Source organism: Barbus barbus, assembly GCF_936440315.1.
Source record: "Barbus barbus genome assembly, chromosome: 6".
Taxonomy (NCBI): domain Eukaryota; kingdom Metazoa; phylum Chordata; class Actinopteri; order Cypriniformes; family Cyprinidae; genus Barbus; species Barbus barbus.
The window spans coordinates 18,631,079-18,650,153 of NC_136734.1; the positions used below are offsets into that span (position 1 = coordinate 18,631,079).

The following is a 19,075-nucleotide window of genomic DNA, read 5'->3' on the forward strand; positions in this document are numbered from 1 at the left end:
TGTGATATGATGGGCAAATCTTATAAAAAATTCATTTTTTTCGCATTTTTCATTATTCATATTTAAAATATATAAAAAGCTATACTCATTATTACTAGTTTTTGATTTTAGTTGAATTTAGTAAAATATGGCCTGAATGTTTCTACATGATCTTCACCCTTCACTTTTGAAACAGATGAAGGTAACGGAAGAGGACTTATGGATCCGGACGTATGGAAGACTATTCCAGAAGCTGTGCTCATCCAGCGCAGAAATTCCCATTGGGATATACCGCACTGAATCTCACATGTTCTCCTCCTCAGAGGTAAGATGAGATAAAGAGGAAGAGATCAGAGGATTCAGACACGGCTGAATGCACTCATTTTAAACGGTTCATCCAGCTTCAGATGCTTGCACAGCCGATACGATCTGTGCTTTTACTTAATCTTGTGCAGTGTTCAAGATTTACAGCTTTAGTTTGGTCTACTGTATTAGTCTACTACATTGTCATATGTTAATGGCATTGTGCGGTGTTTCAGCTGTTTATTTTCTGTCCAACATTCATTACTTTCACGCACTAATTACATGCTGCATTACATTTATAATTTAATAAATGTTATTTTAATTTTAAAAAGTTATTTAAATTATTTAGTAATGTAGTGTTTATTTTGAGGGGAATTAAGTAATTTTTTTGAATCTGCTGCTAAGGGTCCCCAAATATGAGGATTGCTTTCTAAAATAGAAACTTAGCTGTGTATTTTTATGTATAAATAATATCCATTTATGCTCTGTGTGAAAAATATTAGTGTAACATTGAACTGTTATTTCCTAAATTAAATAATGAACTTTTTCTTGTAACTGTACTAAAGCTACATCAAACATTTAAAACTATTGTTATTAAAGTTTTTAATAATTATTATTATCCGCAACATTTATTTTTAGGAAAAGCTATTTTATTCTCATATCATCATATGAACTTACGCTACCTTTAAAAAGTTAGCTGTTGGTAAGATTTGTTAATGTGTTGTCTGTTGCTTTTTACAGAGGCTGCGTTTAGTAAAAATGGTAATATTGTAAAATTATTACAATTTAAAATATCTTTTCTATTTTAATATACATATATATTTTTTATGTAATTTATTGCTGAGATGTAAATCTGAATTTTCAGCAGGTATTACTCCAGTCTTCAGTGTCATATGATCTTTAAGAAACATTCTAATATGCTAATTTGTTGCTCAAGAAAAACATATTATTATTATTAGTAGTAGTAGTAGTAGAAGTAGCATCAGTTTAGAAAACAGTTGTGCTGCTTAATATTTTTGTGGAAGCCATGATACATTTTTTCAGGGTTATTTGCTGAATAGAATGTTCAAAAGAACAGCTTTTATTTGAAATAGAAATCTTTTCTAACATAAATATCTTTACTGGTGCTTCATATCAGTTGAATGCATGCTTGTTGAATAAAAGAAAACAAGACATCTTACTGAGCCCAAACTTTAGAACGGCTTTAAACATAGAAAAGGCTAATGGCATCCTGTCAGTAGATGAATTAGAGCCAGCTAAAAATATATTTGTAATTACTTGGTTTCCAGAGTAAAGTTATTCAGCTGCTAACAAACTGGTACAAAAAAAGGTAACACACAATGACTTCAACCGACAGACAGTGAAAATATCGGCATGCCACTTAAACACTGTTAACCTATTGACAACCTGTTTCCAATGCTGAGCAGTCTCAGGTGTCTGTGGAGGACTGCGAGGACCCACGGGACCGCAGGGAATCCTGGAAAGAGAAAACCGCCCACAGAAACTCCACAGGGAGTGACCAATCAGAGCACCCACTCCTGCGGAAGAAGAGCATGCAGTGGGCGAGACGGCTGAGCAGAAAAAACACCAAACCGCCCAGTCGAGCTGAACGCATCAATCAACAGCGCCTGAACCTGTACCGGCGCTCAGAGAGGCAGGAGCTGTCAGAGCTGGTGAAGAACCGCATGAAGCACTTAGGGCTGCCCACTGTGGGATATGGTGAGTTTGACAAGGGGAAGTGACTAATTCTATTTGAGCCTACGAAAATATTGAAGGTACAGAACCCCTTACATTGATGTCTTTTTGCTATAATGCGTTATTATAAATGTACTATGCTGGAGATCTGTTTTCACAGTGTTTCTCTGTGTAAATCATATAATAGCGTCCCCTTGTGTCCCCTGCATCAATCATTATTCATCTGAAATGTCCTTTATGGGGCGTCACAGGAAATGATAGATTAAAGACAAATTAAATGTAGATTACATGTTGCCATGTAAAACATTCCATAAGGGAATACTATTAAATGTTTCTTTATCTATAGGACAAATTTGTTTACACTGAGGTCCAAAGGTGCTTATTTTATGCATTATTTTCTCATTCTAAACCATCTTTACATCCAAATTATGAAACTGACATGCTGTTTTGAGTAGAATTACAGTTTAAATGATTATCTTAAATTGTTCAAGATGCATGAACTCCACAAGTCTGGGTCAAAGCTAATGATCATGTTCTCCGATATGATACAAACAGCATCTTCAACTCCAGAGGAAGCTTCTGTATGAAGGGTCTTATATTTGATCTTAATAACAATAATAGCAATATCCCAAAACGTATTTCCAGAGATAAACAAAGATTTCTCAATCTCAAAGCTGTATATTGTAAATATTCTTAAGAAACATTCCGTATATTATTGCAGGTGGGTTTTATAGTGTTATAATGAATATCTTTTATTGTTGAAGGATATATCACCATTGACTTCTGTTTTGTGTACCCTGCATTGTTTATTCTATTCACTTTTCTAGAAACTCTCACTTTCTATCCTCCATGTTGCAAAAAATCATTCTCTAATTTTTCACTTGTCAACCCTGAGAAATACTGTTGAAAACTGAAGATGAAGTGTATTTTTTCATGTTAAAACTACTTCCTATCTCATCTTGCACATATATTTATGCACTTTATCTTTATAAATGAGATGTACACCATAGTGTTCAAATATAAACCTTAGCAGTCATAATGGTGTAAAGTATTTTGAGAATTTTTTAGCATGGTAAACTTTTCTAGATCTTTCTCTTTAAAAAGTGCCACTTTCTCTGCTGCTTGCTTGACCTTTTCTTTCTTATCTCTTTCTACTTTGGCCTTTTCCCCACCCGCTGTAGAGGACGTAGCTAATTTAACCGCAAGTGATGTGATGAACCGAGTAAATCTAGGATATTTGCAAGGTAAATCCACCAACATCACTGTTCCTGTAGTATAGGATTGCTCCAGTGGATCAAGTCACTGGAGTAATGAGCTGAATGAAACCTGATGTTCTGGAGACAGATGTTAATAGGAAACTCAATTTGTCCAGTGACATTCATTAGAATGGCATCAGCAGTCTGTGTTTAATGGGATAAGCACTGAAAGCCAAAGGATAATTCTTTGTTGTTTGCATAAAACGGATGTTTTAAAGGAATAGCTCACCCAAAAATGAAATTTGCTAAAAAAAAAATTACTCACCCTCAGGCCATCACTTGCTCACCAGTGGATCCTTTGCAGTGAATGGGTGCCGTCAGAATGATAAAAACATCACAATAATCCACAAGTAGTCCATTTCATCAATTAAGGTTAAAATAGCTTCCTGCTAAAATATATAGAGTCCTCTATTCATCGTATTGCTTTCTCCAGTGAAAAAGCCATCTTGTCCGAATCAGGAGTGAAATATGCACAGATCAAGCACTGTTTACAAGGGAAAACTGTCCAAAATAATTCTAAACAAATATGTCACTGGATTTTGTTGTGAGAGGACAACAGAGGATGGACTTTTTCACTGGAGAAAGTGTTGTTATGGATTATGGACTAATATATTGGCCAGAAGCACTGGTATAAAACAATAGATTTCTCCAAATCTGTTCTGATGAAGAAACAAACTCATCTACATCTTGGAGTATATTGTGAGTACATTTTCAGGAAATTTTCATTCGTGGGTAAACGATTCCTTTAACAGGCCTTTATTAATTTATTTTCTTTCACATTGAGAATTCTGTGCGATTCAGTTTTTTTTAATGTACCTAATTCTTAAAATTTTTTCCTGGCTGACAGTTTTGTCTAAAGTCTGCTGCCTGCAGGTCTCATTTTTTCCGGATGACATCATCATTAGGCTAGTCTATGTCCCATGAGCCTTCCTCTTATCTTATTAAAAACAGACCGCAGGAAACTGCTGGCCATTGACATTATAATGACGCTGGACAAAAAGAGAATGATTTAGAAACATGGTTGAACAGCCTCTCTGCTTATCTGGAAAGCCAACTGATATCATTATAATCAAATTTGCATTTATGTATAATTCATTATTATACAGCTCACTGGAATACTTGATTTTGATTGGTCAACTGCAGCATTCACCAGTCTTATATAATGGCCACTAAGCTGTTTAACTTAATGTTGTCCCATTTTAACTCAAAGTAATATTTCACATCCATTTTTTTAAATAGCTGTGTAATAATCGTAATAATGCACAGTCAGCCAGTCATTGCAAAATAAAAACCTTCAGCTTTTTGATCATCCTGTCAGGATTTGTTTCGCAGTGATGACTGTACCTTATTCCATACTTATACTGTACATAATTGCAAAAAGTAAAGAAAATGTATAGCATTTTACAATGAATTAAATACAATCATGGATAAAATCTACAAGTTTATTCTGCACAGACTATGTGTGGTTGTAATATACGTTATATGCAGACTTTGTTTTTTTTACATTGCCATGTTTTTTTTTTTTCTGTGTGTGTGTTTGTTTTAATGTGAATGCAGTATTTATTTAATATCAGAATTTATTCAATGTTTTTTTTATCTAATCAGCAGTACCACACCTAAGATTGTCTCATTATGCTTGCAAAACATGCTCCTGAACAACAATGTCATTTGACAGCAGTGCTGATCTGTTTCTGAAATAACGAAGTCTTATTTTATAGTTAAATTAGTGATGTAGTTGTCTTTTTCTCCTCTGGTACGAACTGAAGAGGGTACTTACATGACAGAGGGTACTGCAGGTACTCACTGGCATCTGAGCATTGATATAAGACATGATGAGTGAGGGCTTTTGATTCCAGGATGTTTGGACAGAGTGGAGTAGAAAGCATTCAGTCTTTGTCGGAAGGGTCCATCTAGAGCAGGTATTTAGGCATACACATGTAAGTCTGCTTGTACTGATTTACAGCTTTTTTTATTCTTTTTAACGGGGTGATACTGGGAGAAGTATTTGGGTTTCCCATTGGTGTAATTGGTTAATTAGCATTTGGCTATTGACTCCTCCCAATCCCACACTACTAATGTTTTTTGCTTCACTCTGATTGATCGAGCCTTGGCTTGGTGGGCCTGACAGATCCTCTAAGCATGCTTATATCTGTGTCGGTCTTACTGTTTGCTGACTTTGGGCTGTGTGTTGGCATGGCAACGAGCAACTTTGATTGGGTCAGCTGTGGTTATGAAGCAGTAGACGGATGGATGGATTGATTGATTGAGAGACTGAATGCGTGGTGGATGCGGACCCTGTCTGCATGCGTCCGCGCATGGGGAGCGCTTGCGGTTGCATGGGCGTTCCGTAAATGCAGCCATGCCCTGTCAGTAACGGTTAGCCCTTCTCTCTCTTTTACCTGGCCTGGCACTATAAGTGGCTCAAACAGGTGGGTTTGGAGAAGCAGAGGCACTTTGTCCCAGTCTCGACTCCCTTATTCCCAGACCTGCAAAGGTTCACACTTCTCAGTCATTTACAAGCAGGTAAAATACAACAAAGCCTCAGAAACCCAGCCAACAAAATCCAAACACAGTGGGGTTACACAACATCTGCCTTCCATATTTTTTGGACATTTTTATTTAATATATTTTCCAATTTTGATATTTTTTGGCTATTCTGACTCCGTCAACAGCATAGTTTTATTTGTAAGTAGGAACAGAGATAAATGTTACGGATAATTTCTCAGAATGAATGTTTTAGATTATTAAGAACTGATACGGGTCAAGTATGATAGTGATACTGTGTTTTGTTTCTCTTTCAGATGAAATGAATGATAATCAGAACACGTTGTCATATGTGCTGATAAACCCTCCTCCGGACACCGTTCTAGAGCTCAATGACATTGTGTAAGTGACGTATATTAAAGTTGAAGTGTGCAATTTTACTATACTTAATTTGTGCTATTTATTCAGTATGGCGTTAGATGCTATTTATAGAGCAAATAGTATCAAATACTGTACATAAATACAAAATAGCATGAAATTATGAAAACACATTCATGAGCTAAACATGTTGCCGTCCCGTCCAATCAATGTGAGGTTTACACCAATTATAGGCCTATGTTTTATCTATTTTGATATTTCATGTCTCTCGTTTAACACACCTGATTCAAATCATCAGTACGTTAGAAGAGAGCTCCATGAATAAACTGTGTTCTGACTGACATGGTCCCTACACATTCATTGCTCCCTACTCCCTGAGCACGGGACATCAGCTAAATTTTTCTTAATTTAAGAACACTCATTTGCACTACACATGCAGCGTCTTCACACACAGACAAAAGTTACTACAGAAGTGTGAAGGGTTGTTTAACTGTAATCCTGAGATTTGCATAGTAGTCATGTCTCGCGCATTTTAATGCCCTTGGAATGGAACACTTGCTCCATGTGAACTGGAATTATGGCAGAACATCTTGTGATGTCCACCTCGCAGGGCACATATGGTTGAATGGAACAAACCTCTGAAGTAGGGCTGGGCGATATGGCTGAAAACTGTATCACGATATATCAGTGTTTCATATCGGTCGATATCGATAATTATTGATTTTTTTTAAGGTGGTACATCAAGTTCGTGGTATTACCAGTCTTGGCGGGGATGACGGTCTTGCATAATTTGCAGACGACATTTGGTCTGACTACGGTCAGACTTATAATATCCAAAAAACTGCCATACTGGCGAGCTGACTTTCTCTTTTATTTACAATTTCCTCGCTCGCTGCGGCACTCATTTTCTGCTTATGAAGAGGAATCCAGCAGACCAGCCAATAGGGTCTGGCTGCAGACGTGCACTCTCAGCCGCGCGTGCGCACTTAGACACGAGACAACGATATGGCGCAACCAAATAGATACTGTTACATGATTGGCTGTTAGCGTGTCACTCCCTACGTTGCTAGGTTACCAGAGAGCGAGTGCCTTTGTTAATGCAACCAAACTTGCTTCGCAGCCTTTGTTTTCTTCCGACGAAGAATAAAAAATATCGAACGTTTTATCGAACACTTTTTTTTATTGATATCGTTCACGTGTCTATCGCGATACATATCGTTATCGTTTTATCGCCCAGCCCTACTCTGAAGCGATAAGAGAAACATACAAAATGTGCAGAGCAGGGGGTCATGAGTACCAGGATTAAGAACTGCTGTCCAAAATGATTTGTGATGAGAACAAGATTAATGTGACTGACTGGAGATTCATCTGGCAAACTGAAGCTCAAATCAGACACGTCAGTCTGGTCTGACTCAACCAGAAAGTGATGGTAGAGTTTAAATTGTCTCTGGCAGCAAGACAGCATTTGCACTAACATAGTCAATCCTTCATAAGCATTTTTTTCCATCATATTACCATCCAGCTCAACCAATGGCATGCATTTGGAGGTGGGAATACCCCACTATTAACTACAATATTTGTTAATAAACTTCTAGTTTGCTGCTTATTAATAGTTAGTAAGGTAGCTGTTAAGTTTAGGAATGGGGATTAAGCAATCCAAAATATGGTCATGCAGAATAAGGCATTAATAAGTGCTTTATAATTACTAATAGTAATATGCATGCTAGTTATAATAGTAATAGTGAGAATTGGTCCTTAAAGGCTAATTCACACCGCACTGACAAACACGTTTGTTGGGTTTTGTTGGATCAGTGCGTTACCCCTGTGTGCATCTGTTGCCATTGGTTAGTTTCTTTTCACCCGACTGAACATGTTAACGTTTGTTATTGTCTGTTGGGGCAGTGTAAACATGAGTTATTTTTCATAAAATTATAAATCCAATGGCCAACTTTTTTGTTAGCATTTGTCTGTGCGGTGTGAATTGGCTTTAAAGGGGTCTTCGGATGCCCATTTCCCACAAGATTCTTTAGGGTCTTCATGAAATGTCTGTAACATACTTTGGTTAAAACTCCTCAAAGGTCATGTAAAACAACACCCTTTACCTTTTCAAAAAAGTCTCTGTTCACAGCGACCCCTGTTTTGGTGCATGTCTCTTTAAATGAGATACTGCTCACCCCACCCCTCTCTTTCTTTTTTTGTGTATTTGGTGGCATGTTACCATTAAAAACAAAATCAATCTACTGTGCCCTCAGTGGCTCCGATGCCAAGAGAAAATGAAGACTCTAATGTTCACTTTTACATCCAAATACAAAACTATGGCATTATTTTAATGACAAATGTCGAGAGTGCATTATTGTAGCGCGAAAGAACATTGTGCACTTAAAACATGTCTCTCTCTCACTCAAACTGTCCTGTGCACTCGCAAATCTCTCTGTGCTCCTGCACTAGATATTATTTTCGAACCTGAACGAAATGTCATACGAATAACGCCATACAAAACACCTGCATTGCTTACGAGACGATGTCGCTACAGCTGCTCAAGCATGGAGAAAATGGCGGGCAGTGGTCGTGGGTGGGGCCTGATCAATATGACATCATACTGCTCAGAAAATCAAAACTGCTTGATAACTGAAAACTGTGTAGATTAAAAAAAGGAATATGCAAACGCAATATAAAAGACTGGTCTTTAACCATAAACCTCTTTTCCACCTTTCTGTAGCTACATCATCCGCTCTGATCCGCTGGCACATGTCCCTGAGAATCTCCAAGGGGCTCCAGCCGGAGCCAAACTACGACAAGACTATGGACCTGAGACCAGGGATGAGACCCATCTGTAAGAACTGGAAGTTCTTGTTAACCCTCCTTCCCTCCCTCCTCTGCCTTGAGCTGCTACAGTCTGCATGAAGAATGACAGGACACAACCTACCAACCAACCGACCACACAGACACGACCCATGTGCCAACACATTCACTACCCAAGCTGCCCAACCAAGCCCAACGGCTAGAACTGTACTACTTAAACACTTTACAGATTTCTCTTTTTTTACGACACCTATATAGAATCTCGTGGCACATTTCAGACTTATCTAAATGTGGCTGGTCATTACATTTTTTGTATTTTAAGACTTGGCTCAGTGGGAGTATGGGGTGTTGAATCACTTTGGACCAAACAAGTTGTCCAAGCACTTTGGATTTATAGGGCAGTATATATCAGAAATACTAAAGCAGTATTCAAGAGGGCAGCTAAAACCAGAAGGAAGAAACAACAACTATTACGCCAGTAAGCTGACCCAAACACTGATAGTGCCCTGTCATACATGCAAGGTGTTTCAGTATGATATTGAACAGAATTAGTTTACATCAGTGCTATATTTTGTACACATATAGAACAAATATAGCATGCATAAATATATGTTATCCACATATTCTTTACATGCTCAGTGACCTCTTAGTTTTCACAGTATTTTGTTGCGATTTCATCCTCAAAGCACAAAGGGTTTTACATTTGAAACTGCTAAACCCAAGCTGAAGCTTTTATGTGATTGAACACTATGATGATGTACTATAAATTGCTGCCAATTATCACTACAAATGTGCCAAGAACAGAAGTTAGATCTATTGCCATACAATTTCAAATTTACAGCAAAAAATGGAACATTCTAGAGAAAATGCATGGTCGTTCTGAAGATTGACAGGAACTGTACTGCACCAGCAGAAATGTGCTTCAGGTGCGTCACAAGTATTTCATGGATCTTGATTAGGTGTCATTGAAGAAATGACAAATGGTAATATACATAGGATGGATACTGAAATTATGTTTGGGTTATACATTAGAAAATATTAGATGTAATACTTACTGTTGGTAACCATTGTTTTTCAGTGATATTTTGCCTCAAAGCTAAGTGTTTTTTTGTTTGTTTGTTTTCTCTTTACAACAGCATTCAGCATTTTCTATTTCTAAAAATAATCGGTTTTTATTATTTCTGTGCACAATGTATGTTACTGCTCATTTAGGACAAAAAAGGTATAACTATATACCTCTCTATATAAATATATATATAGAGAGCGAGCACATAAATCATTTGAATTTGCCGATTGTATTGCACTAAGCTCTGCTGAGCAGTACATAGTAACCCTTTAAACTACATAAAGTAAACATTAAAAATTTTACATTTCACAATTCATTTTAGTTTTGCCTTCTGTATTAAAACATTCCATGATTCATTGTCATGTCCATCAGTATATGGCGGTGACATTTAAAGCCATCATGGAAGCTGCTTTTGTTTTTACGGTTTCTATTCTTTTTACAGATGTATTCATCTTTCATTGAACAGAAAATGTGAATGTCCACTTTGTGCAAAGTAGCTAAGGTTGAATACCTCTCATATCATTCTTACCGGTTTGTCTACACAAAGAAATGTGATTGATGACAGGAAAAGCAATGAAACGGGAATCCTTGTAGCTATTATGTTTAAACTATTTATTTTATATTTCTGCATTATTATATGTTTATTGCGTATTTAAGGCGTTTTCTGCCTTATTTTGCTTCTATTGATCTGGCATATCAGTTTATTTACTGCTCAGCTCCAAGACTGTCAGTAGTAACTGAATGTCAACCCTTGACATGTCGAGAATTAATAATGTACAGTTCCTCATGTTTTTGACTATATTCATGTTTTTTGCTTGTGTAAAGATGTCACTTACATTCTGTCCATTGGTCATCGTTTTCACATGGAGATTGCTTTGGGAATGTTTTTAAATATTTTCCTAAATTTCCAGCCATAATTGAAGGGATATGCATAATGTGCATGTTATTTTTCACTAGTTCCCTAAGATTTAAATCTGATCACAGCTGTTGTAATTTACAAAAATTGGTTATTTTTCCAGTAGTTTTAGAAAAACATGGACCATGCATGTCCTAATCTTGCCAAATGTGTCAGAGACCCATGTTTACATTTGCTGACTCCTGTTTTTGGATTGTGCTCAATACATGAACTTCTAAATTTTGTACAATTTCTTAAATGAAGTCTGTACTAACATGTGAGAATGAATCAATAAATGCTGCATGCAGCCAGAGAAATGTGGCAGTATTTTCCTACCAACAGATAATTTGTTGATGTATAGATTCACACATTTTATTTAGCATTTAATAACGCAGTAAAAAAATCCAAATGTCTATACATACCAGGTGCATTATTAAATTTTGCATACTTTACAGTGTGTGTTGCAGGTTTCACCTTACAGAACAGAAGAACTGATTATTTTGAGATCTTCACAATTTTCATCAATTGTATATTTAGAAACATACTTCCAGTACCTAACGACTCTGTTTGAGCTTGTGTTTGTTTTTTTGTGTTTGTCTCCACCTGTCTCGGGTCCAGCGCCCGTGATTTTCCACCACCTCATGTAGCAGGTTTATAAAGGTGTACTCATTGCCCAGCAACAGGCTGTCATCTTTTGGAGAACCTCCCGCAGGGGGCACCCTTGAGTCAGACCCTTCACACATCTGACCTTGTCGTCGGTCTCTCTGAGCTCTCTGTGCAGCTTTTCCTGCTCTCCTGGATTGCTTTTGCAATTCTAACGCAAGCTGCTCACTTTGGTGAACTCGGTGTGCTTTTGTTTTCACGCTCTGTATTTTCTCAACATCACTGAGATTGTTTATCTCCTCTCCGTAAGCAGGCTTTGGCTTGCTGCCACCAAATGATGGATTAAAAATGCTGAACAATTCAGAGCAGACCTCACTTTCATCAATTGGCGAGTTCTTGGAGGTCACGTCAGAAAAGATGGTCGATTCGAGACCTGACGTCCAAGTTTCCCCATTTGTAATAATTCTGCCATCCTCCCTTGGTGATATATTAGTATTAGAGAAGCATTCTTTTGCACTGAAATGCAGGCCTCTTTGATTGGATGACTCAAGATTTGCCCTGTAACTGTCCTCATCGATAGCGACTCGGGCATCTTCCATTGGGGACATGATTTCAGGCAGAAACTCCAGTGCAGTGAACTGAGGGGCAGTTGGGAAGATTGCAGGAGAAATGCTGGGTGGAAATGGTCTGATTTCATGTCTGCAACCAGTTACAAATATTAGTTGGGGGAACACATTGAGGACTTGTTGATTTTGAGCCCACTGCTTCTTCCACTGCGCCGCAGTCGGAGGCCAGGTCAGTACCCGCCGAATAGGTCTTAAAGGTCCAGATGTTCCTTTAGCAGTATTCTGATCAACCCCAGTGGTCTGGTTTTCTGGACCAGCACCAATCGTGAGGTAGGACAGGTTTTCATCAGTCTCCTCAGTCTGGGATGTAACATGTTTTACCTGGAGAAAATCTTGACTGCTTCCTGCTACAACGGCCAACTCATTTATGTGATCCAACACATTGTTCTCTACACTGTGCTGAAGAACATCTTTATCTACACTTGTTCCTGCTCGAACATTCTCATCAGTATCTTCATTTTTCTCCCTAAGGTCCTCATATGATTCCAGAGTATCAGGGGTGTTACTTACCACATCTGCTATGCGTTTTCCATCCTCCAACTTCTCCACCTCCTCAATATTAACACACACATTGTCTTTTGTGCTTTCTGAGGTCATCCTTCCATTGTAATACTCATCATTCCTTACCCCAACTTCATCAGTGGCCACTTCTGCTTCTGTCGGTTTAGAAAACATCTCCATCCTGCACAAGACTGGCCCGGCAGATCTCACCCGTTTAATAGGTTCTCTAGTGTCATATGACCCTGATGAATAAATATGGTAAATCTGTGATATCTTCTCATCTCCAAGCACCATCTGGTTTGCCCTCAATAACACTTCTGTTGTGGCAATTTGTGTTTTATTAGCGATTTCAGATTTCACTTTTCTGTTTCCTTCTCCATTGCTTTCTGTAGTTGATTCACTGGTTCGGATCATTTCGGATTTCTTTGAAGTAGGTTTTACTGCCTGTAGATGTTTCCGCTCTCGTTTCCTGTGATACAATGCTGAAAGGACACAGATGACAAGTACCAGGGCACACAGTACCACTGGTTACATAATAAAAGGTTAGTCATCCACAAAGCAAGCTACCGGACATAAAAGTTACCTAGATGAGGGCTGAATTAATGCCATGAATTAGTTCCACCTACCAATCAAAATGATTAAAGTGAAGTGACCAATTGTAAGAGGTTTGGTTATTAATCCAGTGGAAGTGTTCCCGGTGCCAGAACCTCCAGTGTTAAGACTCATAGTGGTAAGACTTGTAGTGGTAGGGCTCATGGATGTGAGGGTTTTGCACTCTGGTACTTGCCATACTGGTACACCTTTCAAATCGGGAGGGCTATTGCAGCACACCAGCATCTCATTCTCCAGAAGAGAGGCATTCTGCAGACCTGCAAGGATTTGTCAGTCATTCAAAATTTCACCCAAAAATTATTTCAGCAGCGTTAGATAAGTAGAAGATAGAAATGAATGCATACCTCTCAGGTATTTGGAAAAGTCATTCACAGAGCATGAGCAGTCCCAGGGATTTCCATCCAAGCAGATCTTTGTGCCGTTAAGTGGAAGAAACACATCTGTACTCAAATGTGTCAGTTTGTTGTTGGACAGGTCTAACTGCCTCAGTTTACTAAGACCAAGAAAACTACTTGGGGTTATAGAGTGGACCTGGTTCTGAGACAAGTGTAGGTTGAGCAGGTTTGACAGCCCATCAAGAGAACTATGATCCAGCGTAGTGATTTTATTATTTGAGAGTCTGAGTGTCTCAAGTGTAACCTGATGGCTGAACCAGTTTGATGAGATTTGGGAGAGATGATTATTGTCCAAATTGAGAGTTTTGAGGTTTTGAAACATTTCAAAGGTCTGCGGTCCTATTGCTGTTATACCTTGGTGTGCCATAGTCAGACTGTTCACAGAGGTCAGATTGGTGCTGTTAAACATAGACAAGCTGATTTCTCCTAAACCACTCACAAAGATAATCACAGAGGTCAAGCCAGCAGGATAATCTATAGAGAAAAGAAAAATTACAAATGTTGAAGCGAAAGTTCATCTAAAAATAACTTGACATCATTGAAAACTTTTATGTCTATCCTCTATAGAACACATAAGGAGATGTTGGGCAGAATGTTCAAGCTACACTTTGCCAAATCTTGCTCAAGCAAAATTTCCAGTGAATAAGTTAAATTTCAATCAGTTTTGCACCAAGCAGCTGTAAAGCATTAGAAGACTTGGAATATAGTGCATAAGTTGTAGAGATCATTGTTTTTTTTTTAGTGTTGTCAAACGATTAATCGTATCCAAAATAAAAGCTTTCGTTTACATGCATGTGTGCTGTGTATATTTATTATGTATATATAAACACACACATGCATGTATATATTTCAGAAAAGTATGTTTATATATTAAATATTTCTAATGTAAATTATATGAATATAAATACAGACATGTAAATATTTTCTAAATATACTGTATGTGTGTGTAATTTATATATACATAAATATACAGTACACATACATATATTATGTAAACAAAAACTTTTATTTTGGGTGCGATTAATTGTGAGTGCACTAGTGAGTGCACTTTCAGTAGCTTGACATCCACTGGTCACCATTCACTTTCACTGTTTGCAAAAGTGCAGCAATAACATTCTTCAAAACTTCTTTTATTAAGTCATAGGAGTTGGAATGACAAAAGAAAGTTGTCATGGTTTACTTAATTTTGAGTGATCTCTTAGCTAAAATGCAATTATCTAAGTGTTTGTATTCCCATATTACAATGACACATTATAATACCAATTTTTATTGGTTAACTGCATTTTTACAGTACATAGCTGACATTTATCTGACCCATTTCTCTGGCAGATAACATGCACATACTTTTTGTGACCATCAAGTGACTTCAGACCATCCTACCTTTTGGAATCTCTTTGCAAACATAGTCCGTTTCTGTGTATATACAGGACTGAAACCATGCCTCATGTATATACTGGAACACCACAAAAATAAAAAGAGCTAGGCAGAAAAAAAAAAACATTACAATTACTTGATTTTGAAGCCAACATGAATTCAGAGTGCAATAATACTCACCGCGCATACTGACAAACATCAAATAATGTCTTCTGAGTTCCCGTCTAATGACCATCCATCCACCGAATGCCTGACCCGTAGAGGCCCCCGCTGAGGATAAACTGCCAGTTGCCAGGATACAAATGTGTCTTCAGTGGACTGTCAAGGATACAGTACTTGTCGATGAGGCACAGCCTGTGGTGTTCCAGATGACAGAAGTTGGGACGCCCATCACAAGACCACAAGAAATTAGGCTGCCATCATTTCTTGCAATCACCCAACAACAGTAAAGCTACTAATACAAAAGTTTATCAAACGCCGACATGAAGTCACGTAAAGTCAATTATGCACAATACATGACACTAATATTCATTACTATGAGGTAAGCTCACTTGCTATATAATGCAAGAGGTGTTATAAACTAAAGTGGAAGATGACAATGTCAATAATTAAATGGCGAAAAAATGATAATGAACTTGACTTGAAATATTTATTAATTCTCAGAGTCTTATTTAAAATAAATAATAATATGGTAATGGAAGCAAAATGACCAAGAATGAATAGTAGTGTTTAAAACAAAAAAGAAAAAGAAAACAAGTGATCAACATCAATACAATCTTTTAGTTAAGATATAAAAACACAAATATACAAAATTGCAAGTTAAAATTAAACAATGCAGCGATGTATAGACAAGTCAAACACCTATTATTTGGAAACAGTAGTTTAAGAGTCATTAAGGGGCTGTCAGTGTGCTCTTTTCGGTGTTAATAGTGTTTGAGAGATGCTTCTCAGTGTATAGCAGAGTACTTTCACCTTTCCACAAGTAGTTTTAGGAGTAAAATCGACCCCAGCTATACACCTTCATGAGCAAACAAATAAAGTGCATATGCAACACTCAATTGATCTCGACACCAAACACAAGGCTTTTATGAGTGTTCTCCAACGTCTAAACACAAGGATGTCGGCAGTGTTGACACTTCTTTCACTGAGGAATGTTTTCAACCTTGGTAAATAATTAGACAGCGACGGCAAAGGAAGTAACCGATTATGAATATATTAAATACTGTCATTCAAATTGTTTACAGCGACACTCTTCATAACAGAGCATGCTGCTCTTCTGCATGAGAAAAAGCTCCAGTGCCAACATCAACATGGTTACATTGCATGATAATATTACTAAAACATGATCGTAAGTGCACCATAGTACAGACCGTCCAGAGGAGAGGCCGCTACAGAGTAGAACATAAGAGAAGAGAACTGCATTTGACACGGTCTGTTCCATTCCCTATTGAAAGGACCACCGAGTTTCCAAAATACGGGCTACAGCCGAGCTGATTTTTTAAAGCGCTGAATAAACAGACATAGTACCACACTGCATGAAGGCCAAAAGTATGCAGACCTGGGATTGTCCCAGTGACAACAAAGGAGCAGCATGTTTTGGAGGCAAAAAAAGATTTGTTGAGAAGGAAGTCAGCTGTTTTTTTACATGAATTAGAGTTCTGGCAGTCCTTAGAGTCAGCAAACATGTTTTAAAGACGTTAAGAGGAAAACATGTACCCCTTGCAAAAAAAAAAAAAAAAAAAGGGGAAAACGAATATAACAAAAACAATCATGGGGGAAGTGCCTTGTTTAAACGAGCGAATCAGTGCCAAACTAATAAATACTTCAAGTAACAAAAAAATGTATCATGTAAAAATACCACAGGATTGTGGGTAAAGGACTACTTCAACCCAAAACACATTCAAATGAAGTGCATGTTGATTCATGCCTGTTCGTTTGTCCAGCGAGCCTCTTCCATCCGAACTCTGACGGAAGCAGATAAGTGATTAAGCGCCTCGTTGCGAAAGTGCAGATTCTTACGAGTGCCATCGAACTTCACTTTCCACTCTTTTTTGGCCCTACAGGTCTTTTGACTTGCCACAGATGGTTATGGATAGTCAGCGCATCTACACTAACAGACACAGTCTTGGCAGGGATTACAGTGAACTGCTTGCGGTCAGAGCTGTACTTGTAGAGTTTGTCAATCATCTTCTTAGTGATGCTCTTGGGCCCTGTGCCAGTGAGCTTCTGAATCTCCTCTGTGTCGGGGAAGTAGGAGTAAAGGGCTCTGAACTGGCAGCCACTGTCCCGGAAGAGAATCATCAAGTGGTTGGATTCGCACTTCTCCAGCTCCTACCAGTCAAAAAAGGAGGCAATTGTTCAGTTTATGTTTTTTCACTGTAGTTGACCATCAAGACTAATTGGTTACATCACAGCATGCTATCTGCATGCCATGAACCTGCAAACTGGTCACACACCTCAAGAATGGAGTTCTTCTGCGGTTCATTTACTTTTCCCGCTAAGCAGCAATGAGAGATGGCGTTGTGGATTATAGGCTTGTTGGACTTCGCGCTTGGCTCTTTGAAAAGCTTGGGTCCTACAGTGACAACAACAACAAAAACAACATCAATATAAAGACATGAGAAGCAGCAATGTCCCATAAGGTCATGGATTTTTTTCTCTCATTTTATGATGATTCATTATAATTTTTTTCACATATACAGTACTGTTTGGTGAGGTATTTGAAAGACGTTTTTGAAAGACGTCTCTTATCCTCACCAAGGCTGCATTTATTTGATGGAAAAAAACTTTTTTAAAATATTGCTACAATTTTCTATTTGAATATATTTTAAAATGTAATTTATCCTTGTGATGATTCCTGTGATATAGAAATCATTCTAATATGCTTATTTTGTCTGTTCACTTTGAAATGCTGTGCGATATGGTAAAAAAAAAAAAAACATACATATTTGATGTTTAAAATACAACCACATGAAGCAGGATCAATAGGATTTCACTGTGGGCAGGGCTACCAAGTGTGACATAAATAGAAAACAACTGACCGATAAAACTTTGTCTTGCTCTCATGGCTGGTTAGGGCAACAACCTTTTTTCCCCTTGGATTTATCACTTGCAAATCTGTTTTTTCACCTGGTTAGGTCATGGTGTGCCTCTCAGAGCCCTATACAGGCCTTGCTGATGCGTACTAGAGCTTCTCAGTCTCCATGATTAAAAGCTAAACTACCTCATACATCACTCTGACACCCAACAAATGACACAAACCTTTCTATTCTCTTCCTAAACAATCCCTTGCCTTACATGGTACAAAGGGTCCCTGCGGTGAACACTAAACAAGATAAAGTTGATCAAAGCTAATGTAACCATGCCATTCTGAGCATTACCCAAATCATTTACATAACCCCAAGTATTTTTGCACTGATTTTTGAATACATAGTTTGAAAGGGTAGTACTAATTTTAAACAAATTTCAGCTTTAGAGCAAAGCAATGCCTGTATTTATTCTGCAAACATAAGCAATAGAACAAAAAGAAGGTATATGCCCTGTAAAATGTATTAGTTAACATGTAAGCTATAATTAAAGAGCAAACAAGTGAAACGCTTCAGAGAGTTCAGGCTTAAAGAACAAATTTATCCACTAATATCTACCCAAACAAAAAACTGATGTGTGCTTATGTACTCAAGCACACAGACAAACATATTGCCTGATGCATGGTTGAGATCAGCATGCTGCTGTTGTTAACAGGATGTTGTCCTGGTGTAGAGGAATCTAAAACAGTATAAATAATTTAGTACTCCAGACCAGCATGTAGTACCCACACTTACTGAGCATCAACACAAATATAAACCACTTGCATCCTACAGAGTGGAAAGTGAAAACTCACCAGTGTATTCCGCCATGGATGTTGATGTAATGGAAGACGCGGTGGAACCGTTGTCCCAGTCTCTCTCTGTAGTCCGACTGGAATTGCGACTGAGGCCTGGAAATGACTCTACTGATTCCCCTCTGTTAATGGAAAGAACCAACAGCAACATTAAAGTGCTTTAGAGGTCACAGTCTGAATAGAGTCAATTGATTCTGAAACGAATTAATGAAATGCAAGCACGCAT

At 37.8% G+C, this 19,075-nt stretch overlaps 3 protein-coding genes across 3 annotated transcripts in view; 1 reads left to right on the forward strand and 2 right to left on the reverse strand.

Annotated features, from left to right (window-relative positions):
• LOC306871487 (potassium channel subfamily T member 1-like) overlaps positions 1 to 8,957 on the forward strand; it is a 79,830-nt gene extending 70,873 nt beyond the window's left edge. The window contains exons 26-30 of the mRNA XM_079419458.1: positions 176 to 304; positions 1,710 to 2,001; positions 3,159 to 3,221; positions 6,035 to 6,119; positions 8,815 to 8,957. Coding sequence (XP_079275584.1) covers positions 176 to 304; positions 1,710 to 2,001; positions 3,159 to 3,221; positions 6,035 to 6,119; positions 8,815 to 8,932 — 687 coding nt within the window. The 3' untranslated portion in view covers positions 8,933 to 8,957. The remainder of the gene's footprint in view (positions 1 to 175; positions 305 to 1,709; positions 2,002 to 3,158; positions 3,222 to 6,034; positions 6,120 to 8,814) is intronic.
• Positions 8,958 to 11,163: 2,206 nt separating this feature from the next.
• On the reverse strand, positions 11,164 to 15,215 carry LOC306871488 (uncharacterized protein). Its single transcript, XM_079419459.1, has 5 exons — positions 15,150 to 15,215; positions 14,976 to 15,074; positions 13,545 to 14,069; positions 13,215 to 13,457; positions 11,164 to 13,112 (listed from the first exon to the last, which is right to left on the reverse strand). The coding sequence occupies exons 1-5, from the start codon at positions 15,202 to 15,204 to the stop codon at positions 11,413 to 11,415; spliced, it is 2,622 nt and encodes an 873-aa protein (XP_079275585.1). The 5' UTR covers positions 15,205 to 15,215; the 3' UTR covers positions 11,164 to 11,412.
• Positions 15,216 to 15,600: 385 nt separating this feature from the next.
• Positions 15,601 to 19,075, reverse strand: part of LOC306871673 (calmodulin-regulated spectrin-associated protein 1-B-like) — a 31,674-nt gene continuing 28,199 nt past the window's right edge. The window contains exons 16-18 of the mRNA XM_079419767.1: positions 18,850 to 18,971; positions 17,426 to 17,544; positions 15,601 to 17,300 (exon numbers count right to left, since the gene is read on the reverse strand). Coding sequence (XP_079275893.1) covers positions 17,004 to 17,300; positions 17,426 to 17,544; positions 18,850 to 18,971 — 538 coding nt within the window. The 3' untranslated portion in view covers positions 15,601 to 17,003. The remainder of the gene's footprint in view (positions 17,301 to 17,425; positions 17,545 to 18,849; positions 18,972 to 19,075) is intronic.

Coding starts and splice junctions, on each gene's coding strand:
- LOC306871488 (XM_079419459.1), bottom strand. CDS start 15,204: ATGGTCATTAGACGGGAACTCAGAAGACATTATTTGATGTTTGTCAGT. Junction 15,075..15,149: donor GATGTTTGTCAGTATGCGCG/GTGAGTATTATT, acceptor TTTTCTGCCTAG/CTCTTTTTATTTTTGTGGTG. Junction 13,458..13,544: donor CTTTTCCAAATACCTGAGAG/GTATGCATTCAT, acceptor AAATCCTTGCAG/GTCTGCAGAATGCCTCTCTT.